Raw genomic sequence first — 27,503 nt, 5'->3', positions numbered from 1 at the left:
GCTTAAAAGGAAGCCTGCCAGATGCTAAAGTTGTTGCTGCTATGGGTCTTCTTAAAGTTTTTACTTGCATACTGGAATGTTGTTAATCTACTGTTAAAAAAATAAAACAACAGTTTCATATGAATATATGTAGTTTGTTACAATGGAACTCATTATGGCAGGTACTGATGTTACATTGGATGCAACATTTTTCACAATTGTTTATCAAACTGGATTCTCTTCAGTCAGCACAAATTATTCCTTTGGGATGTGAAAAAAAATTGATGTATGTTTTCAAATTTTTTTGTTTAGGTTGATCCATGGAATTGGAAGGTCAGGTGATATTTCTGCAGTCCAGCCTAAAGCTGCAGGGTCTAGCCTTTTGAACAAACTTACTAATTCAGTAGTTCTGGATATTATAAAGCTGGCTGGTAGGTGTAAATCTGAAAATATCTCTCATTTCTGGGGGCATGTCATGGGTTCTTCATATTAATTTCTGATGTGCTTTTTACATGCAGGTGTCCGGACAGTGACCAATTGCTTTGTGGTTCCTATGGCAACTGGCATGAGTCTAACTCTGTGTTTTTTAACACTGCGGCACAAGAGACCAAAGGCAAAATACATTATCTGGCCACGTATAGACCAGAAGTCCTGTTTTAAATCAATGATAACTGCAGGTAAGAAGGAGCTGACTGATTATGCAGTGTGTTCTTCTAACAGACATAAAACTTCATCTCACAGACTGATCAATTCATATGCTTGTAGTAAGATCCAGAAAAGGCCTAATACATAGTAGAAGCACTTTATTTCTATACTCCCTATTTCTACCATGCAATCACATGTGGTAGTTGTCTTCTTAATTCCTTGTAAAACATAGGCATATGCCAAGGTACAGAGGTGTATAAAGTAGTCAATAGAGAACACAATACTGAGGAGGTTACAGTTCACTCTGAGATGCCTAATTTGCTGTCCTGAGAATTATGTAAAACCAAGGCTCATAGTTCAAATCTCTCTCTTAAATTTATGCAGAAGGCTTATGTGTCCTCAGAATTGATCAGAAGGTGACAAGCTGTCTGATTTGCACATTCTTTTCTTTTTGAACATGGAAGTGTGAGCTTCCCTTTTTGCTTTTAATCTTGTGGTATCACTTGGCTCACTTAGCAAGTAATAAGTTTGGTTCCTTTCTCAGTTCAAACCTTAATTTCTCTCAAATGGAATTCCTTGTTTACCAGACCATAAGTAAACTAAGGGTAGAAGTCTGTCCCTGCACTGTAGAAGGGTACTACTGCTGCAGGGTAGAAGCTGTCCTCTCCTGCAGACAGATGTGTGGGATCAAGGAAAGGGCAAGTAAGGGAGACTATAGTTTTCCAGCTCAGTGCACATACCTGGAGGTGGTGGCATAGATTCTGGTCCTGGTTCCTAGGATGCATTTAGTTTTTGCATAAAAGACTCATTAGGTAAAAATGACTAAACAATTGGAAGCAGGGACTGGATTCTGTCCAGATAAGATGCAGAGGTATTTAAAAGGAATCGGATCAGAACAAATAGAACATGTATATAAGAAAAGTGGGAGTGTTTTTGGAATATTATGCTCAATTTTGAACATCAAGCTAAGGAAATTACGTTTACAGTGGAGAAGGTTATGAGAAAATATAATTGATCAGTTAATTTTTTTAATAGTTAAGATAGCTATCCCATAATTAATTAAAATAATTATCAACTAAAAATAAGAGAGAAGCAGGTATCAGATATCTAACAACTATCTATTAAATGCAACCTTGATCTTCTAGATCATTAACTGAAAACCAGACTAGGGCTAATGATGTCAATCAATCCTTGTAGGCCATGTTCTTCTGTAGAGTTTGAGCCTTACATGTCAGTGTTAAGGCACGGTGTTGAGCCATGAAGGAAGAATTCACATATCTACTGCCACGTTACACTGCTTTGGAAATCACGCTTCCCCTTTTCCCCTCCTCTTCTCTTTCATTTGATAAACTGAACATCTCTCTGGTTTTTAAGAAAGTCACTTCAGCTAGTATGATGTTGCTGCCATGCCACACCTGTTTGGGGAAGGGAATATATGGTTTCTAGTGATTTATTATGTAAACAAAACCTTTCTGATTTATTGATTGATTTCTTTATAAGCTATACATTTGAGCAACTACTATGACAGGCTTCCCTCTTTAAGAACAAAAAATCTTTAAGTGCTAGGTTAGCTCAACCATGCCTTTATCTAGCTGAATCTTGAAGATCTTTGAGAATGGAAATTACACAACCTCTCTGGATAGCAGTTCCAGTGCTGTGCTATCTTCTTATGAAAAAAAGGGTTTTCTGTTTATTCTGAACCTCTCAAGAGAAAATTTGTTGCTGTTGACTCTTATTATATCCTACCAAGGAATAGAATAGAATAGAATAGAATAGAATAGAATAGAATAGAACAGAACAGAATAGAATAGTTGGAAGGGACCTACAGTGATCATCTAGTCCAACTGCCTGGTCACTTCAGGGCTGACCAAAAGTTAAAGCACATTATTAAAGGCATTGTTCCAATGGCTCTTAAACACTGACAGGCTTGGAGCATCGACCACCTCTCTAGGAGCCTGTTCCAGTGTTAGACCACCCTCTTGGTAAAGAAATGCTTCTTAATATCCAGTCTGAACCTCCCCTGGTGCAGCTTTGAACCTTTCCTGTGCATCCTGTCACTGGATACCAGGGAGAGGAGCCCAGCACCTTCCTCTCTACTTCCCCTCCTCACAAAGCTGTAGAGAGCAATGAGGTCGCCTTTCAGCCTCTTTTTCTCCAAACTAGGCAAGCCCAAAGTCCTCAGCTGCTCCTCACAGGACATGCCTTCCAGCCCTTTCACCAGCTTTGTTGCCCTCCTCTGGATGCATTCAGGGACCCCTCACATCCTGTTTAAATTATAGGGCCCAGAGAGTTTGGCTGTCTTGTCTTTGTAATTCCCTTTCAGATGGTTGGGGACCGCTATTAGATATTCTCCTTAGCCTTTTCAGGATTCAAAAGTCTAGGTCTTACGACCATTCTTTCTAAGCTGTGTGTGCTGTATTGCAACCATCTTAGTAGCCCTCTGATCACACTCAAAGAGTTGTGGTCAAGGGCTCAATGTCCGAGTGGAGAACGGTGACAAGTGGTGTTCCCCAGGGGTCGGTACTGGGACCGGCACTGTTCAACATCTTTGTCGGCGACATGGACAGTGGGATCGAGTGCACCCTCAGCAAGTTTGCCAACGACACCAAGCTGTGTGGTGGGGTCGACATGCTGGAGGGAAGGGATGCCATCCAGAGGGACCTTGACAGGCTGGAGAGGTGGGCCCATGCGAACCGCATGAGGTTCAACAAGGCCAAGTGCAAGGTCCTGCACATGGGTCGGGGCAATCCCAAGCACAACTATAGGCTCGGCGAGGAATGGATTGAAAGCAGCCCTGAGGAGAAGGACTTGGGGGTATTGATTGATGAGAAGCTCAACATGAGCCGGCAGTGTGCGCTTGCAGCCCAGAAAGCCAACCGTGTCCTGGGCTGCATCAAAAGAGGCGTGACCAGCAGGTCGAGGGAGGTGATCCTGCCCCTCTACTCCGCTCTTGTGAGACCCCACCTGGAGTACTGCGTCCAGCTCTGGGGGCCCCAGTACAGGAAAGACATGGAGCTGTTGGAGGGAGTCCAGAGGAGGGCCACAAAGCTGATGAGAGGGCTGGAACACCTCTCCTGTGAGGACAGGCTGAGAGAGTTGGGGTTGTTCAGCCTGGAGAAAAGAAAGCTCTGGGGAGATCTAATTGTGGCTTACCAGTACCTGAAGGGGCCTACAGGAAAGATGGTGAGGGACTGTTTATCAGGGAGTGTGGTGACAGGACAGGGGGTAACGGCTTTAAGCTGAAGGAGGGTCGATTTAGATGAGATATTAGAAAGAAATTCTTTACTGTGAGGGTGGTGAGGCACTGGAACAGGTTGCCCAGAGAGGTTGTGGATGCCCCCTCCCTGGAAGTGTTTAAGGCCAGGTTGGATGGGGCTTTGGGCAACCTGGTCTAGTGGAGGGTGTCTCTGCCCGCAGCCGGGGGGTTGGAACTAGATGGTCTTTGAGGTCCCTTCCAACCCAAACCATTCTAGGATTCTATGATTTTGTGATAGACCCTCTCTGGTTTTTCAACATCCCTCCTGAGCAGCCCATTCCAAAACTGGAAACATTCCAACGTTTAGAAGAAGGGGATAACTTCCTTTTTTCAAACATTTCTTATATGTGTCTTTGAGAAACAACTGTATGAGGTTCAACTATTGTACATCTTAAATACAGACTTAAGCTGGAAACTTAAAAAAATAGCATAAAAGACTTGAGAAATAGCTTGGAGTTTATGATATGACAAAGTTCATTTTCAAAATGAGGTCAAACGTGGACATTTTTATCTTTTAAGAAGTAATTTGGAAGTTTATGTATTGAATAAGGCAGAGGCTTATGATGAAAGCCAATTCATAATGATCATTATTGTATTGCTACATCTAATAGCATCCTTTTTTAGAGAGACTGTTTTAGTATGCTAATGTTTTACAAGAATGCCACTCAAACACTTTCTTTTTAATCGGGAGGGAAGAGGTTAATCTGTTTTTAAAACAATCTTCAAACCTGTTGCTGTTGCATGCAAAGAATGTAAGGTAAGCTTTTGTCTAGAGTATTTAACAAGAATATTATTGTAGTTTTTAGCCATATGGACATCGTACAATAAACCAGTTTAGGTATCTGTGTTTTAAATCCATATCTGGAAGACTCTGTTAAAACAACAGAAGCAAGATTTTTCAGATTTACACTGGAACTAAAACCCCACAATTAGTCAGAGATTTGATGGTACACATTCAGATCTTGCTTTTTTGGGTCAGGTTTTGAGCCTGTGGTGATAGAAAATGTATTAGAAGGCGATGAGCTACGGACGGATGTTGAAGCAGTGGAGGCTAAAATCAAGACTCTGGGTGCTGAAAATATTCTTTGTGTGCATTCTACAACGTCTTGCTTTGCTCCCAGGGTACCTGATAGGTAAGTAGTCTTTGTAAGAAGTGTGTTATTTGTTACTGTAAAACCCAAACAGACCATCCCTCTGTGTTTTGAATGTCCATTCCTAAAATTACTTAGTTACTGCCAACAATTAGTAAAGAGAATTTAATCCCTTGCTTAAGAAAAACGGCAGGTTGAAACAATGTTCCACTTTCAGAAAAGTATATTAAAAAAGTGAGAATAATGCAGAAGGTTTTCCTTCTGTCATATAACTGAGGTTAATGATGATCTATTCTGGTGAAATGAATGTCAATTTGGCAGTGGATTTCTTATTTCATGGAAGTAGTAAAAGTAGACTTTCATAGAAACATAGTCCAGGAAATATAGTTCCATACCTAATACCACATTTTAATATTACAGTTGCCTTTTCTACTCTTCTGCTTTAGCCAATGATGAATTTTCCTAGGGTGTTAATACACTTAAAAAAAAATGCAACAGCTAAATTTAAAATCTTTGCTTGAATTACTCTTTCCTGTATTATACTGATGTTTCTAGGGCTAATTAAGATATACTGATATAAGGGAACTCTTGGAAGCATCTAGGGCAGATGTGGTGTATGAGTATAACATATGATTTGCCCTGCTGTAACTTGTCTTAGTTTGAACATTTGCTGCCTGATTGCATGATGCTACTTCTTATAATTTCCAGCTGTTAAATCACCATTAAAAGAAGCTTAAAATACATTACGTTCTTTCCTAATATTATGTGTCCATACATACAATTTCTGTAGTTGCTATGAAGATGTCATTCAAGCACTAGCTGAAGCTGAGATGAATATTACAGTTATGGATGGAAAATAGAGTATCTGAGATATTATTTCAATGTGTAGTTTGGTTTTGAAATAATTGAAAATCTTCTCAATCTGCAAATGACATGATGGAGTAGAGGTGGCTAAAACACTTGGTATATTGAATCATTTGTCCAAAATGAGCACCATTGTCACTCAGAAAACCTGCTTTCTCTGTTTGCTTATGAGAATAAGTATCAAGAAGCAAATTTGTTAGGTTTTACAGTTGAACAGGTATATTTTTATGGGCTTGTGTGTAGTACACTAAAGTATGAGATATGAACAAGACATCTTTTTTTACGTGGTTTTAAATGTAGTGCCTCAGTTGTTCCACTTTAATTGTTTTTAATTTATCACTAAATTGAAAAGACCTATGTTTACAGTTCCTCTGCAGTGCATGTTTTTTTTGTTAATTACTTTGTTATCTGGAAAATTTAGTTGAATGTTTGCAAGTGTAGGAAAGAAACATTATTGACTCTGAAACATGGCAAGTAAAGATATGTTTTGCTCTGTTTTCCTACCTTTAAAAAACCCCAGTATTTATCATAGGTTAACCCAATTGCTAGAGGGAAGTTAAAACCATATAATTCTGTCAGAATACTATGAACATTGCTTGAAGTTGACTTGCAGATTTATTGGCTAACTTAAATCACAGCTATCAAAATTGAATGGTCTATTTTATAGCTTGGGTAAATTAATCTTTTCCTTATCTGCCTCCTCTTTTTGACATGCGATTGTTTTGTCCTCTGCAACTAAAAGATGAATTATTAGGCAGTGGCACTGTGTTATGATATACCACAGATATAGGAGGATATGAACGCACTTTCTATTTAAAGGATACTGTCAGCTATTGAAGGCCATAACATTCATCTTCCTACAGAAAGGAAAATCCCGTACAGCATTTCTGGAGAGTACCATTTTAAATGTCTGTTTTTAAATATCTTGCATTTGTAAGGCTTTGTTTAGTTGTGGTGGTGGTGTTTTAAAATTTTAAGTGGCTTAGGATTGTTAAAAGGTCAGGGTGAGAGTTTTATGCCTGTGTACCTATAGCTTTCCTTTGAAGTATAATTTAACTTTATGGGAATAATTCACTAGTGTATAAACCCCCTCCCTCAGAGAGACATCAGTTCTCGGTCAGTATATTATCTGCTGTTGCTGTGAGTTGTCTCTAAAACTACCATATTTAGAGAACTAAAGGGAAAAAAAGTGTCTTTTTCAGTTAGTTTATGTACTTAGCAGAACCCTGTATCTTGTTACTTTCATTAATATTAGAAGAAAGAGCAAAGCTTTCTTTTTATGAACTTTCACAAGAAGGAGAGAAAGAATAAGCTGGAAAATATTTCTGTAAGTCCTGTGACTTAAGAACTCAAGTGGTAGCCAAGCTTACATTAATGCTTTATTTTTTTAATATGACTAGCAGCTCTTTTGATGGTTCATTTTAAGCCTTGGAAGCAGACAAGTGGTGTGCATAATTGTTTGCTTCCCTTGCATAATCACATATTCTTTTCAAACTGTAGCACTCTCATCCTGTATTGCAATATGGATCTATTGTTCAATAGAATATTTTTAGGAAAAGTAAAGAGATTTTTCTGTTTTCAGTACTTGTAGATGCTAGCGTATTGCTCCTTGAAGTCTCACAGGGTGAGAAAGACAAACATACAGAGCAGTACACCCTCTACGTTTCCAGTTTGGTGAAATTCTCTACCTGAACTTGAAAAGAAGCCTGTAAGAGGGGAACTCTCTTCTGTTGAGTCTCTGTGGAAGGTGTGGAATAAGTCTGATTAAGATCAGCAGGTCAGAAGCAAAAAACTTTGCCCTGTGTAGTGTTACCGTTTCCTGAAGTATTCTGTTAATGTTACATAGTTCAGGATTCAGGATGTAGATAAATGTGACAAATTATTGGACATGCAGGTCCTGCCGAATGTCTTGACTGTAGAAGATCAGTATGTGCATTATACTACTGGTGTTTCCTAATCGTGAATTACTTGTGATTTCTTTAGGGATAATACAGTGGTGATGATGTTTTCCTAAGGATTGAGGTTTAGAAAATTTAATCATAGGTTTGCAGCTGAATTTTGCATTACAGAACAACACTAGGCAATGTAATAGAAATAGAATGCAAAGGAATGTCACCTCTTGGAAAATGTTTTCATACTCTGTCACATTTTATATGAATGTCAGTAAATTACAGTGAGGGGCTGTACAGAAGGAGATACAGTAAAAATGCATTGAAGGTTTAGAGTTTCCTGATTTTTTAAAAATAATATTACCTTTATCATCACATTAAATAATTATATAGTACCTTATTTTTTCAAATAGATTTTTATTTCTGAAATGCATTCACAAGTTTGGGGAAAATCAAGAGTCTTTTTAAAAAATAGAGTATGACTGGAGTTTTTCAAAAAAGGGTACTAAGTACATTTGTGTTTAAGATGCTGAAGGCCCTTACCCAAAATGAGCTATGCACCCACATAAATCCTAGTTTGACTGAGAAATCATTCCAGGCTGAGCTCACTGTGATTTCAGGGATTTCTAAAGGCAAGTGAAGAGTCGTCTTTATTTCTGAGTAAATAGTTGAACAAAGTTTTAATTTGTTGATTTCCACATTCAGACATTGTAGGGCTCTCCATTCCTTTGAAGAATCTATTTTCTGTTAATCAGTTTATCTGAAATATGCAAGTGAGATTTTAGCCAAAGGATTGAAATATTAGTTCCTTAAAATAAACAGAAGCATGTAAAGACTTACCGTTATATGATGCTTTTCATTCCCAAGACACATCTTGAAACTTCCATTAGGCTATTTTCACGTTGAATATTAGAAGAAAAGGGAGAAAAGTGTGAATAGCTAAAGCTCTGATAGTTATCATTAACATAAAAAATGCTTATAGCTGAGGCAGAATGATTTGGATCTATTTACTGTATTCCAGGCAGAACTTTCAGTGAAGCATGAAAAATTTCAGCCTAGGTCAACAATTTGTAGTATATGTAAAAACTAACAGAATTTAGAATAGCTGAAGGTGACAAGTGCTACCTTGAGGTATTAATAAAAAAAGTTTCTTTTCTCATTCTGACGTCCTTGTAGACCTTTCAGTCTTTTAATGGTCTGATTTGTAACATAAGTTAGTTATCAATGCTTCTCTAAATTACAATTTTATGCTCATAGACTGGAGGAACTGGCTGTGGTTTGTGCTAATTATGACATTCCCCATATTGTCAACAATGCATATGGAGTTCAGTCTTCAAAATGTATGCATCTTATCCAGCAGGTAGGAGCTGTGTATTTCAAATAATAATTTTTTTAACAAGTTTAAGTAAATCTCTGATTGTAGACAACACTAGCAAATTTTATCAGATGTTTCACAACTTTGAGACTAATCCCGTGCATGTCTGATACTTGAACAATTTTCTGAGAAAGCAGAGCAGGGGGAAATATTTCTGTTACCTGCTTTTCATGTATCAAAACCAAATTTATTTAGGTTTTGTTTATGTTCAAGTGTCTTCCGTAATGGAAAAAATGCCCTTAATAAGATTTCTTATAATATTTCATGAATTTATTAACTAAAAATAAATAATAGGTCATGCTTGAATAGGGATTAAGCCTTCAACAGAATGTGAGTTACAGATTTTCAATTGAAGATACAAAATTCTAAAGCAGCACTTTATAGATGTTGCCACTGTTAAAATATTGTTGTCACAGAGAACAGCAGAGGAAATTGGGTTAAGTTCAATGTTGTTTTCAAAAAGTTTAATTTCTGTTCCTGTTTAGTTTGAAAAGGAGGTTGCTTATTATCTAAGATCAACCATAAAACTTAGAATTCTTGCATTTTTGCTCATTGCAATGTATGTGCACCGTTTCTTCAATATTTCTCTTTTCTCTCTGTTGCCCATGTCAAAAGAATAGGGGGATATTTTTTTAATAGGATCCAGGGGATTCTGAACTATTTTGAATTTAAGATATGCTGGTCATTTTTTTCTAATTAAGAAGACATTATGTTATTAACTGGGCACAGACCAACTTGATATATAACAGGAACATCATGTTGGCATTTCCAAATCTTGAGAGACTGAAGGAATTTGACAAATCTTGATGCGTGAAATAGAAAATGGCATATGCTTTATTTGTAATGTACTTGGTATGTGTTTGTTGTATTTAACTTGCACAAGTTTAGTGAGATTCTGACATGAAGGGGGCTGTGGAATTGCTGAGTCTTACTGCATTAAATGTATGTAATGATAATCTTTTCAGGCTGCAAAGCTACAAATAGAACTGTTACTTTGTTGGTTTCTGCTGGGTTTTTTGGCTTCTTGATAGGTTGTTTGCGGGTTTTTTGTTTGTTCTTTGGTTATGCAAATGTATATATTTGAGCTCCGTGTGTTTTACATTTATTTACAAAAATGTATTTCCTGTGATAGAAAATGTACTGCCTATGAGGAAGTAGTTATTAATGAATACTTAGGAATATGCACATGCTGAGCACGGTGTGAACAGAATTTGCAAGAGTATCACAGGAAAGAGCTTTCAAGACCATTTCATTTGTCATGCTTTTCCTCTGGTGGTCTCCTGTCAATTAAATCAAATGATAGCTGCTGGCATTCATCTTCCCATCAAAAAGCTGACAAACCCAGAGTGCATCTTCCCATCTCCCATGCACTAAGCTATTAAAACATAGAAATAATAACTGGTTTAGTTGAATCTGCTCTTTTCACTCTTTTTGACATATAGCTATTAACTTTGTTTCTATTTCTTGGGTTTAGTTTGTAGTACATTAATATGTTTATATTTGAATATACTTGAATATATATGTTCTATAATATACTTTTCAAGTATATTTCTGTTATGCTGCATACATTTTAATTGTACAGTTCACAGCAGCATATTACTCAAATTGAAGATGTACTGCAGAATCTACCTTTTTCCTTTAAGAATATCTGAGTGGATAGGTATAAGGACATTGTGTTTTGTGGGAAGTGGGGAAATCTGCTATAGGAAGTTAGATGGCAAGCAGCCTTATAAAAAGGAGTGCTGTCACAACCCTCTTGTTTTAATGCAAATTTATATGTGTGTCAAGAAAAATTTTCTAATGAAGCATTAACCTGTAGCCCTTTACCGTGAGATTCTGTGAAATGTTTTGCATTGTACAGTTTTAACTGTATAATTCCCATCAATTTCCAAGGATTTTCTTTTGGGTTGTTGTTGGAAATAAGCTACACTTAAACTTGCAGGAACTGAAATCAGTATTTTAAATAATAGAAAAACAGGAATTTGTAAGGCACTATGTAAGCAGACAATGGTAATATCAAGCAATGCTAAGGAAAGGTAATAGGATGATCTTTAATTTTTCATCACAGATACAATATCTGAGAGAGTTTCAGGAATTATATTTATCTCAGTTACATTGCTGAGTAACTATGATGCTATCACGTGTTTCCTTTTTCCTAATGTATGTTGTGGATTTTTTTTTTCATTCCTTTTTGATAAAGGGTGCTCGAGTAGGCAGAATAGATGCTTTTGTTCAGAGCTTGGACAAAAATTTTATGGTTCCAGTAGGTGGTGCTGTCATTGCTGGCTTCAATGAGTCCTTCATTCAGGAGATCAGCAAAATGTATCCAGGTAACTAGTTCATGGACTGATTTCATACATATGAAATAACTGTAGAAAACTTGATTATCAGCTTGCTTTCACATAAATTTTATTTTTGCCAATCTGTATATTGTTTTTCTCAGGAAGAGCATCTGCGTCTCCTTCTTTAGATGTCCTCATTACACTTCTGTCTCTAGGTGCTAGTGGTTACAAACAGTTACTGAAAGAGAGAAAGGTAAGCTTTTTGGCTTTCTTCAAGTCAGCTGTTAACAAAGTCTTCTTGCAAAACTGCTTTGTGTAGTAAATCCAGTTTCTGCCTAGAAAGCTTTTGAATTTCTTCTGAGCTCACAGCTCTGAATCTGGAAAGGCAGTATGACATAATATTTCTTGGCCAAATGGTGCTCATGAGTAAGCATTATTTCCATGTTGTTTTCCAAACCAGAAGGCTAAACTGAGGTCCTGTACTATTACAGTATTGTACTTGTACAATATTCATATTTGTTCTAAAGTGTGACTAATACAGAAGAATTTTGCCCACAAAAGCTTAATCTGAGAAGTACTGTGTTGTGTTGTTATGGTCATACTGCTTCCAGGACTAAAGCATGAGGTCAGACACTCAGAGATAACCCAGAGATCTCTGCTTTTCTTCATTTGGCCCTATTGTGCCTTTGTGCTATGAGTGTGTTTAATTAAATGTTTGTGTACCACATCCTCTGGAGAATCACAGCTTCTGGTCAGGTTATTAATACTGTGCATGGCCACAAAAAGAGAAAAATACTGTCATTTAAGGTATTCATGTAGATACAGAGCTAGGTTTCTTCTCTGCTTCTCACAGACACACAAACATTCAAGTGGTCTAAAGCTGGAACCTGTACATCTTGAGTTGTCCTTAATTCTGGGCGTAATACAAGCCTGAATGCTATCTTTATATATTAACACAGAGGATTGTTTTTGTAGAGGGTTTTAGGTAAGGAAATGCTGTGAATTAAGTACTGTTAAGTTAATGGTTTTAAATCACACACAGTCTGTTCCATTATTTTATTTAGAAACTACATTCCAGTTGTTTCCTGCTGACAGTTTGCTGATGCCTCTGATTACCTGGCAGGGCAATAATGCTGGATGCTGTGACTTGTTTCTAGCTGCTTGTAGAGGCATCCAGAAATTCCGTACTGGAATTGCGATCTCACAGGAATAGCTAGACTGTAGAAAACCAAACCAGCTTAGTGGCCTTACAATGACTAAGTGGTGATCTGTGGAACTAAAATAAAAACATGGCTTATGAAACACTGAAAGCAGTTACCACTTTTACCACTATTGCAATGCAATACAGTTTCTAACATTTTGTTCTGGACTGGTGTATGTTTTGCCACGTATGGTTTGCGTCTTCATTAAAAGCAAATTGTACTTTTTCCCCCCTTCACTCTCATCTCCAAAAGAAACTCAGGTGAATTTATTGTGTCTTCTGCAAAGCTGATATTGACGTTAGATTTACAGTGGTAGCAGGTACATAATGGGCAGTATAAATATTCTCCAAGTGATAAATAATTCTTTCATAAATAAAATGTCTTAATGAATAGCTGTATATTTTTAATCATGTTATTTTCTTGGAAGTAGAATTCTAAAGTGGATAAAGCATTATGTTTTTACAACTTCAGGTCTTTTTATTTCAAATGTGAGTATACTCTATAAACACAGCCTTATATATGGCATAAATATGTTTCTTTTATTGGATTTGCTGTAGAAATAGAAACCTTTTTTTGCTTAAATCTGTTTGTTCCTGAATTGTAAAAATGTAATAGTGATAGTTTATTGTCTGTGCTCTGTGAAAGCAGAGGCAGAGCTATTAGGCTCCCAGGAGGAGCTATTTATAGCTTGACATTGAGTACTCCTTTCTATATCGGTGCAGGTACACCTACTCACACACAAAGTCAGCTATAAAAAACTTCAAGGTTTTTTTTTTCTCTTTTTACCTTATCCTTATTCACATTGGTGTTACTTCAGGTTATTTGAGCTCAAGCCAGAAAGACCAGAATGTTACTGAGAAGAGATTAATCTCACACAACCAAGGAAAGAAATAGTCTGCCCAATTTTTCTTTCACACGGATGAACTGTTTAATATAGGAAGGGAAGAGATTATATGAGGGAGAGGAGCATGTACATGGAGTGGGATTTTCTGGCAAGCTGGCAGTCACAGAGTGTGCAATTGTCTGAGGATATGAGATTATAAGTTATGATATGAAGGAGTAAAATGGTGCAATGGATCTGAGGATAGAAGAGTGAGGGAGTAACGCACACACACTGTGGAAGTGTCTGAATAAAGGTGGCCATATACGAAAGCTTAGTAAGGAGTGTTTTCAACAGTAGTATTTAGCCGTGATGTTTCCAGAGAAAGGATGGAAGATGACCACTAACAGAATGTATTCTCACTTGTTCTAAATGTTCACTATTCTTTTTTATATGTTTATGTGGTGTTTAGAACAGGTTTTCTGATCTCAGTAGGGGATTCTGGGTCCTTTTGTAATGCAGATAATGGCAGCTGATCCATAGTCAAATTTCTTAGTAGCTTTGCTTTTAAAGAACTGACAATCTTATGTAAAGGCTATGTTTTTGTAGCAACTTCTTTGATTTCTTCAGTACAAGTTATGTTGTGTCCCATGTTCTGCATCACTAGGTCTTAACACTCTTTGTTTTCATGTATGTATTTATGTGTCTGAGCCAGGCCACATGTAGGAACCGTAGTGGTTATGCTGTGTAACAGCACAAACAGTAGACTTGTCACCTCAGAATTGATGGAGAGCAAGGACCCTACATTCAGGGTTTACATTCAGAACCTTACATATCAGGTTTAATACCTGTTAAATATTTTTTCCAATGTGGTCCATTTAATCCATTTAATTATTATATTGGTATTGCTGAAGAGATGATGGCTTCATTTTGGTTTTAGCAGTTATGGATTTCCTCATTAGACTTTCCTTAACAATCCAAAGATCAAGATAATTCTGATTTTCTTAAATGTATTTCTGTGTTACTTGGGATGTGATGGAGCTTTTTCTATCTGTATCCATCTGTCTGTATACTTTCTAAACGTGATTAACTGGAGTCATTTTTATGTCCTTATGGAGTATGTATCTAAAATATTTAAAATCACACCGAGTGTGAGGAAATTGTTTGGGTTTTACAATTCAGTAAAATACTGGGTTTACATTTCATGGTTTATCATTGATGCAATTATTCTGATAGGAATAAATTATTTGTACTGTTCAATATGAGTTTATATTGCTGCTCTACTTATGATTGAATTTAAGAATAAGAGAAAAGCAATTTAATACTGGATATTAATGTAAAACAATTAAATATTCTTACAAGACGAAAGACATTTGTTACTCTTTTTTTTTTTTGTCTACTCAATTTGCTACACTGTAATTTGTCAAATGTGTGGGAATATTGCAGGATTTTCGTCATGTGAAATATGTGGAACCATATTTAGAGAGGCTGGAAGCAAGATAGTTTAACTGAATGTAATCATTCTCTTAAATGGTCTTGTGTAGTTAAAAAAGTGCCAGGTATGAATGGAAGCTTCAAAGAGGCTTACGTACTCAAAGCATGTTATTGAAGAGGTATGGCCCACATGGAACCTGATCTTAAGGTCTTGGAAGTGCTGAAGAGAAAATGTGTTGGTCGGTGTTGTTAAGAAAGACCTTTTAAAAAAATACAACTGTGGTGATTGTCAGCATTAGTGTTACTGTGTCAGGTTGGCAAGACTTATTGGGCAGTTTCTGTTAGGTTACTTTTATATGCTATAAAGATTTAAAGGTTCTGTAATTCATTTCATATTTTTAAAAATTTCCATTTCCATATTATAAATTCAGAACAAAATTCTTGGTGTTGCAAAGCAAGAGAATCTATATATGAGGCTATGTGGTATATGTAGGTATCCCACATGTACACGTACAGTTTCTGCCATGCATTTGGCTGCATTTCAAGAAGGTAAGCCTTCTACTGGGGCATGCACTAACAGGCCTGCATGCTCAGCACTGCAGCCTTCTACATGAAGTGATGTGCCAAATGGTCTGGTCAGCTCCCGGATCAGATGCAGCTGGTCAGTCTGATAGCAAAGCAGAGGAGAGGCTATGATGGTTGCATTCTAAATGGCTGCTGCTGCAAAATAATTTAAGATGGGACCAGATCAGTCTCAGGTACAGCACATGACTTGGCAGTCTGTATCTGGTTCAAAGAGGTTGTAAAATGATTCTTCTGCAGTGTGTTCTTCAGTGCCATGAACAGCTATATGGCTGTTGTCTGAGGACAACTCATCTTTTCAGATGAGAGTGAAACAGAGAGGAAGGCAGAGTGTTACAGACTCTGAACATAAGCAAGCTGGGTGGTTAGAACCAGCTAGGATAGCTTCAACCATGGACGAAAAGTTTTCTGGCCTTCATCAGTTGTGTCTCTGTCACCTGATTTGCGACTAATGGCATATTTAGTACCCCCATCTTCTGCTTTTTCTCTGGAGTTACTGGCTTTTTCCTTACTTGTTTCCCTGTAGTTATTTTCATTTGGAAGAACAGTGGCTATCACAATGGAGCAACAAATGAAGAGTCACCCATGTTAGTGTAGGTTCTATTAAAAGTAGTTTTATAATGTAAATACAGTATGATTCCAATATTTCTAGTAATCGTTACAAAGATACTAGAAAATATTTTTGTATACGTATGTGGAAGTAGGCTGTTTTGTTCAAATAATCGAGTCATTCAGCACATTTGACACATATACTATTGTTGACTTCTTCCTATTTTTTGAGGTATTTTATTGGTTTAGGTGTTGGAAAGACCAGAAGGAGTACAAGACATTTTCACATAGTTTAGCATTCATTTCACTAGCCTGGTGAGGTTTGGGATAAGTTTCTAAGGGGAAAGAGTGAATTAAATAATGAAACTTAACTGACATTTAGTGCTTGGATTGTTCAGTGCAACTTTAGCGTAATGGTTAGCTTCATTGGAGAAAGCCTGAGTGGCTACCACAGAAAATCAATGATGTAAGAGCTCATTTGTATATAATTGCTTAGGGTGCTTATAGATTTTCTACATAACAGAAATATTTTATAATAGAGGTTGGTTATAGATTTGACCTCACAAAAATACTACTTTTTTCCTTTTTTTTTTGGAAAGGCCATTAACCTATTTTGCAACAAACTGCTTAACTTCTGAAACTATAAAATATCTAGAGGGCTTCCAATAGAAAGATGTAAAATAGTGTCGTTCATAAAAATAAGTAGTTCTGAATTTGTGTTCAGGTAACTTCAAACAGGTGAAAATACATACTTGGATATTTTTTTCCATCTTTCTATTCTCCCTTGTTTTAACAAATTCCTGTGTATGTAAAGGCTCATCTAGTAACCTAGGTATTTAATCTTAATTTAATTTAATACATTTCTACAGTGGGTAAGTAGTTATACCAACTTGCAGTCCTTTCATCAATAAATACTGTAAGAGATGCAATAGAGAATTCCCTAGGTACAACACACTGAAATTAATTACTTAGGAATTTCTTCCTGTTCCAGTACATTTTTTTCTCAGTACTAATTTCACCAGTAATACCTCCATAGTAGACACAATTTACGTATACTTCTGTAATACTTTGCTTCACTTGTGGAAGTAAATAGCCAGCAGAGGGAGCACAAATTAATTTGTGATTTGGGTTCCGAAGAAGTACTAATAAATTGGCTAACACATTGGTGATGCTCATTGTGGCAAGTAAATAACAAAGGAGTAATGTGTTTGTATTCAGTGAGGAACCAGAAGGAAGGCAAAAAGTGTCTGAACATTTGAAACATAAATGTTTTTCAACTTCTGCAACTGACCTGTAAATAAACTCTGATGAATTGAAACCATAAAATCACTTGATTTACAAATGCCTCTGAAAAATAAGAATGATTTTTCACAAATTTCAAGTTCTTATAATTAATCATAGATGCCTCCCAAAATTGTTTGTTTTGTTGCAAGTATTACAGAAGCTTTATGCTCTTGTTGATAGTTGAATCAATAGCCTTATTCATTTAGCCAGTAACATGGTACTTTTTCCTATCTGGCTGAATTCATTCTATGGTATTGGGAAGAACAGGTCGGGAGCTGTGTTCGTTTGGTCACTCATGAAGTGAGACTGGGCTTACTGCAGTGGCTCAAGAAAAGCAGCTGTAACATTCTTCTAACTTAGCTACCACAAAGTTCATTTGGTTTCATAAGACCTTTGAGAGGTTCTGCTCAAAAACATAATTTTGATCACAAGCTATAATTTGTATCTGTCAGAGTGCACAGGTCAGAATGGGATACTGGTCTACAAACAGAAGAGGCAACTCTATTTAAAGAATGAAAAATCACTTGTCAGGTCCAGAAATTGATGAGAATGCTTAAACAGGCAGTCACATTGAAGCAGATGAGCAGCACAATCCTTATGGCCAGAAAGAGGAAAAATCTGATGTTTAGTGTCTTTTAAAAGGACTATCCAGTATCTCTCTTTGCTAGTTTTTATGAGAGACTAAGCATTAAAAAGGATGGAAAAGAAGTCGAAGGATACAATAAGAAGAATGGTGTTTATTCTTACTCTGTCCATAAGTGTTTTGAGCCGATCTGTGAAGAGAAAGATATTAAACTGAGGAAGACCATGAGCAATTATCATAGATTTTTACTGGGGAAGAGGGAGGGAATAAAATAGGGATGAAGTAAGAGAAGCAGCCTTTTATGTGCAGTGCGACTTGTATCTGAGCCAAAACATTTATGAATCTCAGTTTTATGACACTTTCACAATAAAGGTGCAATCTAATTAAGTGATAACAGAAATTCAGATATCTCCATTCTTTTAGTAGGCTTGAACAGGAAGGGTTGGTCCCAGGAAGAGGACTGGCTGCACAATAGAGCTGAGTATTCAGGAGAGTATATATTGTGTGAAACAAAATGCATTCAAATGTGTGCTCATAGCCTTCGCCTTAAGAGACTGTATTGCCATTCTCATACAGAGAAAGAAATCTATGCACTAGTGGTAATTGTGATTGTGTGATACATGGTAACAAAATGCACTATTTTTAGTGTGGAATGTGTTAATAGAAAGAAAACAAAGTAAGGAGTAATTTGCTGTAACATGGCCATCTGGGATGGTAACAGGGTGGGGGGGGAAGCTCTTGCAGGAGTGGGCTGGGGTAGGACCTGCTGTGCAGTGGGAATCTCTTCAAGATTTTCCCTCTCCAGGTTTCAGGGCCACAGAGAGACTGACTGACATCCCAAGCACATATATCAGACCAGGTAGAGAGCTTTGTACCAGCCTGAGGGGGAAGAACAGCGTTCAGGAAGAAATGGAGCTGTTCCTTTATAGAATGATTTCAGAGAATTGTCTGGTCCACTTATTTGGTACACATGAAAAGAGGATCAGCTGGGCACCTGTAGGGTATAATGGAGACTGAACAGTTTTGTGAAATAGCTGCTATTTTCTCTGTTTGATAGCTAATAACAAAAATATTGCACCTTTTTTTCCAGGAGATGTTTTCCTATCTTTCAAGTGAGCTGAAGAAGCTGGCAGATAACCACAATGAGAGACTGTTAGACACACCACATAATCCCATTTCTTTAGGTAATTGTTGTTTTTATCTTTTAAAAAAATCTAATATACTGTGCATTCATAATGCACTTTCACATACAGTTCCTATATATTAAACATTGTTCACTACACTCCATTAAATTTTTCTTAGGCTGGTATGAAGCCATTGAACCCGATAAGGTAACCTACTATAAAAGTAGTGAGTTGGGCCTTTTTTTTTTTTTTTTTTTTTTAAAAATTGCCCCTGTCCAGCATACTCAGTTATTGTAATCAAGGCAGACAGAATATGTTAGCATGGAGTAATACTTTATAAATAAGGAGATGTAAAAAGAAATTAGGGTATAATTATTTTACCCATCATCTTATAGTGCTGTAAAAGAGATTGTGGAATTCCTACTCAAGATACTTGTTCTAACAAAAAACTCTGCTGAACACCGAAGTAATATTGCCTACCTGTGCAGAATCTACCTTACATACAGACTAACCAAAGAAGTAATCTATGACAGCTTGTGGGAAAATTAAAAATTACAAGATATAGTATTCATATTTCTTTTTTTTCTTTGTATTTGAACACAGATATTTGGCTAGATTTTTATTGTTGGAAAACAGCTTGTCCTCTATGGTGGTTCTTTGTAGAAAAAGGAGCTTTGTGGTAATTTTAACCTGACCTTTTGTTACTTTAGCCATGTCACTGAAGAATCTAGATGAAAATAATGATGCTGCTGTTACCCAGCTTGGATCTATGCTTTTCACAAGACAAGTTTCTGGAGCAAGGTGAGGATGTTATGAATTTGAAAAATTTGGGGGGTTGTATTAGCATATATTTTATGAAATCCTGTAATATTTACTTTGTACCAATTGTCTCATGATTACAGATTACAGTCCAACAATAAGTCAGAGAGTAATACACCCTTCTTCATCACTGTTATCTACTATTAATGTCTACCTGCTTGCGTTAGCAATGAGGGCCCCTTTGTTAGCTTTGATAGGCTAAATATATAATCTGTGCCCATTTAATTTAGTGTCATTATTCCCTAGTACCCCTCGGTGTCATTTAGTTTCCAGCTGTTGTCTGATCTTATAGTTAAGTTGTAAGCTACTTAGGGAAGATCTTTGTTTTGTTTATTGCAGCACAAATATGGTTGTGCTGGATGTCAGGGGAATAAACTTTTAATACCCTACATAGCTTTTTGTCGTATGGAAGAAAATCCTGCTTTCTGGAACTAATTTTGTTTAAAATATATTTTTTTTAAATCTACAACCTGAGCCACTCCGAGCTGAATTTATTCTTAGAGACACATAAAAATGGAAGCCAAATAATTTTTAATTATTTTGGTTTAAACCTTTTGGAAGAAGAGAATGATGTAAAATTTGTTTTGGCAGGATTCCTTAATCTGAATATTACTGCTGCCATGCTAACTTCTGCCATAGACTTAATGTAATTTTTTTTGTAGCAGAGCTGAATGTTTCCACATCAGAAGGTATGCTTCATTAGCTTGGATTATTCCAATTCTTGCACAGGTGAATGACAGTAAATCTATATGTACTGTAGTTAGATGCTCTTTTTAATTTGCCTGTCCTAACCTTGGCTCGTCCTGCAATTTCAGCCATCTTTGGCTGAAATGATTCAAGAGGTTCACTTTTTGAAGTTAAAAGTCTCCAATTCTTTGCCTGATATAAAGGTTTCTGTTTTTTCCAGTTTTTATGTAATTCTTTTGTAATATTTGTTTGACCTGGCATTTCAACAGATTTTAAATGTCATGCTTGTGCTGAATGCCAGTGGTAGGAATAGCAGCTCCCTACTTCACTAGCGTACAGGCTTTTGCATAACCTGTGGTCAGAGCACTTGGACGGAGAAGGATCTGCTAATCCTAGTGGTATTTGTCTGAATGCAGTTTCTTTTATGAACTGCAGGGAATGTCTCTATAGAGGTAGTAAATTCTTTGTCAATTGATCAGCGCTAACTGCTTGTGTAGGCTTTAACTATAGCCACAAGGCAAGTTGTTCCTTTAACAAGTAAGGATGTGGATTACGGACTTGATTTATCAGGGAATGGATATGTACTGAAAGTGCTGAGAAACAGGGTGTAATAGGTAGAGGTTCTTAGTATGAGGAAGAGGTAGAAGCGGTGGCAAAAAGTATCCACTACAAGGAGGGAATGAATATGAGGTTAACATCATAGGATGGGGGAAAAGGGAGATGCGGTAGAGAGGAATGGATGGGAGGAAGTTGGGATCCTGAGCTCTCTGAATCACTTGAACCCAGACATTTGGACAGCAGTACACAATGCCAAGCAGATGTCTGCACTGAGGCTGCTGTCCATATGGTGACCCGGGGAGCTCGGGGTGAGGGGGTGAACAGACCCAGGTCAGACACAGAGCAGGTTGGATAGCTAAGGCTTGTTATGAAATAGGAAAGTTTGCTGCAGATGTCTTTTTCACCCCCCACACTGGGGAACTCATAAATATCAGTAATGAAGACCTTCATAATTTAACTGAGGAGGGGAAGGGACATATACATATGCACACAGACTTGAGCTAATTCAGGATCTACTACTACTGTCACTCATAGTGATGCACTAACTTGGAGAATGCCTGATATAAGCCTGCTTACATTGATTTGTTTAGAGTTAGCAGATATTACACTGTATAGGAACTTGTGTAAATGTGTTCATCATAGGGTATCGCATAAAATATCCAAGGCATCTTCAACTGAATCACAATTTTGTTTGTTTGTTTCAGGGTTGTTCCCTGTGGGACTGTACAAACAGTGAATAACTACACTTTTAAAGGCTTTATGTCACATGCAAATGACTATCCCTGTGCTTACCTCAATGCTGCCTCAGCAATTGGAATTAAAAAGCAAGATGTAGATGTATTCCTAAAAAGACTCGACAAGTGTTTGAAGACTTCTAGAAAAGAAGCAAAGCAAGAAAAAAATGTAAATGAAATAAATAATTCTAATACAGGCACAGAACAACTTGAAGACTAGAAGATACAGGTTTAATAACACAGGAAGATGCGCTTTTGTTTGAAGTATGTCAGGTTTGTATTGGGTTAGCATTGTGAATCTGCAGTGGAGAAAATTTATTCCTCATCTGAAAGCAACAACAAAAAAAACCCCACCTTGGGTGAAATTCAGTTTTAAAGAAAGTCGGTAATATTCTTTCCAAGACAGAAGCCAGACACAAGTTTTGTGTAGCACAAATATGCGCTTCATCTCTGCCAAAGTTAAAGCTTTACATTCATGAAGAACTTGAGCTGGCCTTTCAGTCTGTGGGTGACTATTTGGACTGGTGTTCAGCAAGTCACAGAATGCTTATTCACGTATTCTTGATTAACAAGATTTTCTGTGGCAGTGATTGAATTCCTTCCTAGGTATAGACCATCCAGCAAGAAATGTTTCACTGCTCTCAAAATGTCTCATTTCTCATCAGCCACTTTTAGTTTCTTTTTGAAGATTTATATAAGTTTTGGGATAGCCCTTACTAAATACAATGTTAAAAATGCCTGAGAAAACGGTAGAGTTGCAATAGCAGTGTTTTCGGGCGTTCTCATCTCTCAAGAACTGCCTAGAACAAAGCAGTCCTCACTGGCAAAGAAGAACCTAGAATACCTCATATCCTGTCAGTACTTGGCTCTTGGAAACATTTGCATAGTTAAGCAACCCAAAGAAATTTTAATAATGAAAGCAAGGGGTTGTGGAGAGGTACAGTCTTTTTTTTTTTTTCTTTTCTTTTTTCCATTTTGTCTTTTCTTTGGTAGGGTGATGAGGCCAGAGACCCACTGAAAAGGAGGAATGCCTTGTGGGATTAATGCAGCAGTTTGAAGAGCCAGTGAGACCTTGAGAGTATTTTGGCTTTTTTAGTCCATTGTTGTTAAAATTTATAGACTTCCATTTCCGAAGTGTCTCTTGCCATTGGCACTGTTGCTTCTGTGGCTGTGTGCAGTTGCTGATTTGAATTCATTAAGCAAACAATAGATTCAGAGTCTGTTCCTGAAACAAAGGTTCCATATCACCAGAGTGACAGTGCTGTAGGTTGCAGAACTTTTAGTTAATTATTCTTAAATGCAGTTACTACATTGTATGTAGTTTTTATGTCATTTACTGTTCAAAGTGAGCTTAACGTTAAAAAGGCATTTTCTTTGTCTGTCTGTAATGTAGTCATACTTGGGACACCACAGTTAATGAGTTCTAAATGTCAGGAAATATTCTAGCCACTTTGTTTGGTGGGATCTGAGACATGTATCCTTCAGAGCCCCCTGCAAATTGCTTAATCAAAATAGTGGTGCTTTTGAAAGGATTGTCTATCCAGCCTGTTCAAATGAATTGATACAAGAGGTGATGTTAATACGCACAAGTTAATAGTATGCTAATCATCATGAAGGTGCTCTCACTTAGTGAGATCTATTGTATCTTAAGCTTAAATTGGACTGCTGCTTCTCCGTTGTTATTGCTACAGTTAGAAGTTAAATTGATTAAAGCTTGGGAAGGTATGGCTCCCTAGACTACTGTCACAGTTGTTACTTGCTGTACAAACACACCCTAGGAGAAATGTAATATGACTTTACTACTGAGTCCTTGTGGCTATAAGGAGAAGTAAATTTTTCTTCTTTTGCTCTTTTTTTTTTACCTTTTTTTTTTTTATTGAGAGCATGCTATACCTCAGTTTTTCCAGTCAGTAAAGCTCTTCCACAAGCTTGGAAGCCAAAACAGCAGCTCACTGCCTCAGTATTCAGTATACTGGAGCAGCCAGTGAAAACCACAAGGCCTTAGTGATACCTTCTTGATTTTCAATATTGCTGTTCTGTGCCTGAATGAGTATCAATTATTAATTTAGATGACTAGTCACATAATGCGAACATTAGAACTATTGTTACAAGAGTTTAGGGAGGTGTATGGTGGCAGCTAAAATAAGTATTTGATGAATAAATAATATCCTGAAACTGAATAAAGAAAACAACAGTTGCCTCCTCTGAGAGGAAGAAACCTCTACCTTTTATGTTCTCATAATAAATTGTCTGCTGCAAATAATTCATTCACTTCTACTATAGATTGAACTGCTTTCTCAGGTAGTGTTTTTCCTGTCTTCAAAATGTTTCCCATTTGAAATCAAAGCTGAAAATTTCAACACATCTCTATAAACAAGTATCCAGGGAAAGAATTAAGTGGTTTATTCTGATTTTGACCTTTTAAACCTATTTTTATTTAAAAAAAACCCAAAACCCCAAGATGATGGCTTTAGGAAAAAAAAAAAAAAAAAGATTTTTAATTCATGTGTCATTGTCACTGAAATCCGGGAATAAACCTCGTAACACCAATGTAGTGTTAAAAGGCAGGCATTCTTTATTGCAGCGCTGGATGCACGGGGGATAGCTCCACCCAACGTGCATGCCAGGTGATCACCAACACACAGGTTATGTAGGATCAAAACATACATATTCATCGTTTTTCTCAGAAAGGGCAGTCCTATGATAATCATTTCTTAGAATCCATTTCCATATTCTCCTCCCCGTCACACACGCTCAGTGATTTGAGTCGGTGGTCCTCAAGGGTCTCTGGTGGTCGTCAGTGGTCTCGCACCCGTATCCACTGCGTGACCCTCTTCTTGCAGGCATGCACAGTATCTTTGTTGTAGGTGCACCTGTCCATAGCAACTTACTTCATAAGATTAGTATCTCCAAACCTATTGTTTGGTTTGGTAGGGACTGTACATGGAACACAGCAGCACTGTACCTTGCCATGGTCAGTCAGCTTCATTACCTGTTACCTTGGTTACAAACTAATTATCTCAACCTGATTCTATAGTTTCTGTTTCACGGCCCCTATCCCACGGTTACATCATTACATCTCTTCGCAATCTTAGTGATGCCACCTGAAGTCAGAAAATGTAAAATATTTTGAGAAATGTGTCCCATCATGTGTATAAACTCTTGAACTAAATATTTGTGTTATTTTGGTACGCTGGTGTATTGGTTTTCAGTTTTGTTTGCTTACTTTGTCCCCTTAAATGTCTTCACTTAATATTACATTTTTAGAGATGGAAGCATTATATAATGTCATTATAAATATAATGAAATTTTAAGTAATTCGAATGGCAATATACTTTCAAGTAAATGAAGAATAATTGGTTATTTAGGAGATCCAGGAGATAAAAAGTATTTTTCAAGGAAGAGTATAAATCGCCTATTCTCTTTTCACTAATATCTATAATAAAGTAGTGCAATAATATTGGAACATACACCCATGAGCAGAGTTTTCATTTCCTTTGTACAAACAGGTATTTCATGGCTATGGCAGGTTTCACCAACTGTGAAAGATGGTAATAGCATGGGCGTAGGTTTGTCAATCTATCCAGAGTAAAACATACATTAACAATATTTTCCTTCTATGAAGATCTTCCTAAGATTGTACAGTGCAATAAGAAGCTTCTTAACTTAATTAACTGTGCAGCCCTTTTCCTACCCTCTACATAGGCACATGGCACTAAAGGCTTCCACATACCTCCAAAATCTGCAAGAGCCACCTTGCTGGCTCCAGCACCCACATTACTAGTGAGACACATAGGAAGGCTGCCTGGGCCTCAGAACGTACTTGGGGCTCTTACAGCAAGAATCCTTCGTAGAAACACCAAGAACAGATGCCCATTTGGTAAGGCTATCTCACAGCTACTAATTATGTAGCTACCTATCTCTGTCATCTGCTACGTCATAGCATGTGGTTACCAGCCGCAAAATAGGAATGGGCAAGCTCTTGAAACATTCTGGAAGAGCTGAGGATTCAGAAAGAGAAGCTCAAGAAGTTGCTGTTCTTGTTACCTAGTCTGCTGCTCTGCCCAAAGTCACTGCCCTGTAGCAGAGGTAGCAAAGTGATCTGTCTGCTTGGCAGTTCCCGCAATTCATACAGTGTATTAACAAATACTGAAACCGGGGGTCGTTTGAGCATTGTAAGTATGAGAAGCAGTGGCTGTAGAGCTAGCATGTTGCCTGTTCTGCTTCTGCAAAACATACATTATACGGTACCTACTGAAGACAGTAACCTTTGGGAACAGGGCAGGGTGCATGAGTGGACAGGGACCGCTCAAATTGCTGCAGTCCGAATCGCCAAAGTGACTTTCCTCCCTTATGGTGCCTGTAACTGTTCTGTGAGATGCTTTTCTTTCCCTCTGATGTTGCATCTTATGCTACCTGGATCTGTATAGGTGGAAGAAATGAAGGAGCAGATGGACATGCCTTATAGAAATAGCGCTGGGATAATACATTGCAAGCAAACTGACACTGAATGACCCACCCGTCTCACAGGCCCACTCTTCCTTTACTTCTTTTGTAGTATCTGAGATAACTAACAAAACAGACTATTTGAGCAATAATACTGCCTATTCACGCATTGTTCGTAACGATTGCCTAAGATACAAAGCAAATAAAATCTACCAGATGCAGCAAATTCTCTTGAGCCTAAGAAAGCAAAATTGTAATGTTGCAAATGTAAATGCTGGCATTGCAGCTTAATACACATATAAACCGAGCAATCTATATTGTGCGATCATCATTTTTTAAGAAAGGCTGGAGCCCAGAGACTAGCAAATGTTCTCATCTGCAGTGTATCAGCAGTTCTCAGTCTTCAGCTGCTGTATAGATAATAATTCTAATTGAAGAATCATTACATGAATCCATATGTGAATGATAGATGGGCTATAGCCTTTTGTTCGTGGTGCTTTAAAAATTGAGTTGCTGTTTTCACTTTTATAAGGGGTGATTACATTGCCTGGGTTTTTTGCCTTTTTTTTTTTTTTTTTTTTTTTTTGTAAACGCAACATTTTAATCAACCTGGCCTGACAGGATTTGGAATCTGAAGGAAAAACAATTTCTGTAGCTGACAAATTTTTTAAACAATAGCTATTTAAAGTCTTGAATTGGTTACAAAGTGACTCTCCACAGAGAGAACCTTAGTTCAATTGTTTTTAATTCTGAAACCGGTGCTTGAAAAATTGTGCTCTATGTGCTCTGTAATAATTGTTTTTCATGTATTATACTTTTTCCCCTCAAAGATAACAGCATACACTTTAGAGCAGTTTAATAATTCTTTTTAAAAATCATAGTTAAAAAGGCATTTGCTGTGTCACTCATCAAACATCTGTCATATCAAAGTACTAGTAATATATTTATCTTGATGGATAAGCTTCAGTGTTCTGGACCAAGTTCAATGTAACTGGACCAAGCTTTCAATACTGCTTTGGGGATCCTAAAGTCAAGTTCATGATCTAATTAAGATCGGTGTGATAATTGTATCTGCTGCTGAACAGGAGTCTTTCATCATACCACATTTCAACTAAATTCTGTAGCATGGCATCAAAGCTGATCCAGTTCAGAAGCTGAATTGCTTTCTTAACATAGATGGTGAAATTTAATTTGCCTTTAGATCCTGGATTCAAATCCAGGCTGAGTCAGCTACAGCAAAATTGTAACTGCTCTTTTTTTTAACCTAATGTGAATAGAAAGAATACAGTGGTTTCAGCTG

The 27,503-nt window shown here is 37.1% G+C and overlaps 1 protein-coding gene across 2 annotated transcripts in view; it reads left to right on the top strand.

The window, feature by feature from the left end:
- The window catches only part of SEPSECS (Sep (O-phosphoserine) tRNA:Sec (selenocysteine) tRNA synthase), a 29,146-nt gene extending 3,929 nt beyond the window's left edge, over positions 1-25,217 (top strand). For both annotated transcript variants that reach the window (XM_054825215.1, XM_054825216.1), the window contains 9 exons: positions 292-410; positions 498-656; positions 4,860-5,013; positions 8,982-9,084; positions 11,300-11,429; positions 11,543-11,634; positions 18,926-19,019; positions 19,670-19,760; positions 21,728-25,217. In XM_054825215.1, coding sequence (XP_054681190.1) covers positions 292-410; positions 498-656; positions 4,860-5,013; positions 8,982-9,084; positions 11,300-11,429; positions 11,543-11,634; positions 18,926-19,019; positions 19,670-19,760; positions 21,728-21,977 — 1,192 coding nt within the window. In that variant the 3' untranslated portion in view covers positions 21,978-25,217. The remainder of the gene's footprint in view (positions 1-291; positions 411-497; positions 657-4,859; positions 5,014-8,981; positions 9,085-11,299; positions 11,430-11,542; positions 11,635-18,925; positions 19,020-19,669; positions 19,761-21,727) is intronic.
- The last annotated feature ends 2,286 nt before the right edge of the window (positions 25,218-27,503 follow it).

This window comes from Grus americana, chromosome 4 (genome assembly GCF_028858705.1).
Source record: "Grus americana isolate bGruAme1 chromosome 4, bGruAme1.mat, whole genome shotgun sequence".
NCBI classification, from domain to species: Eukaryota; Metazoa; Chordata; class Aves; order Gruiformes; family Gruidae; genus Grus; species Grus americana.
Note: the sequence above shows the minus strand (reverse complement) of the source record. Positions and strands in the feature narration are given on the sequence as shown.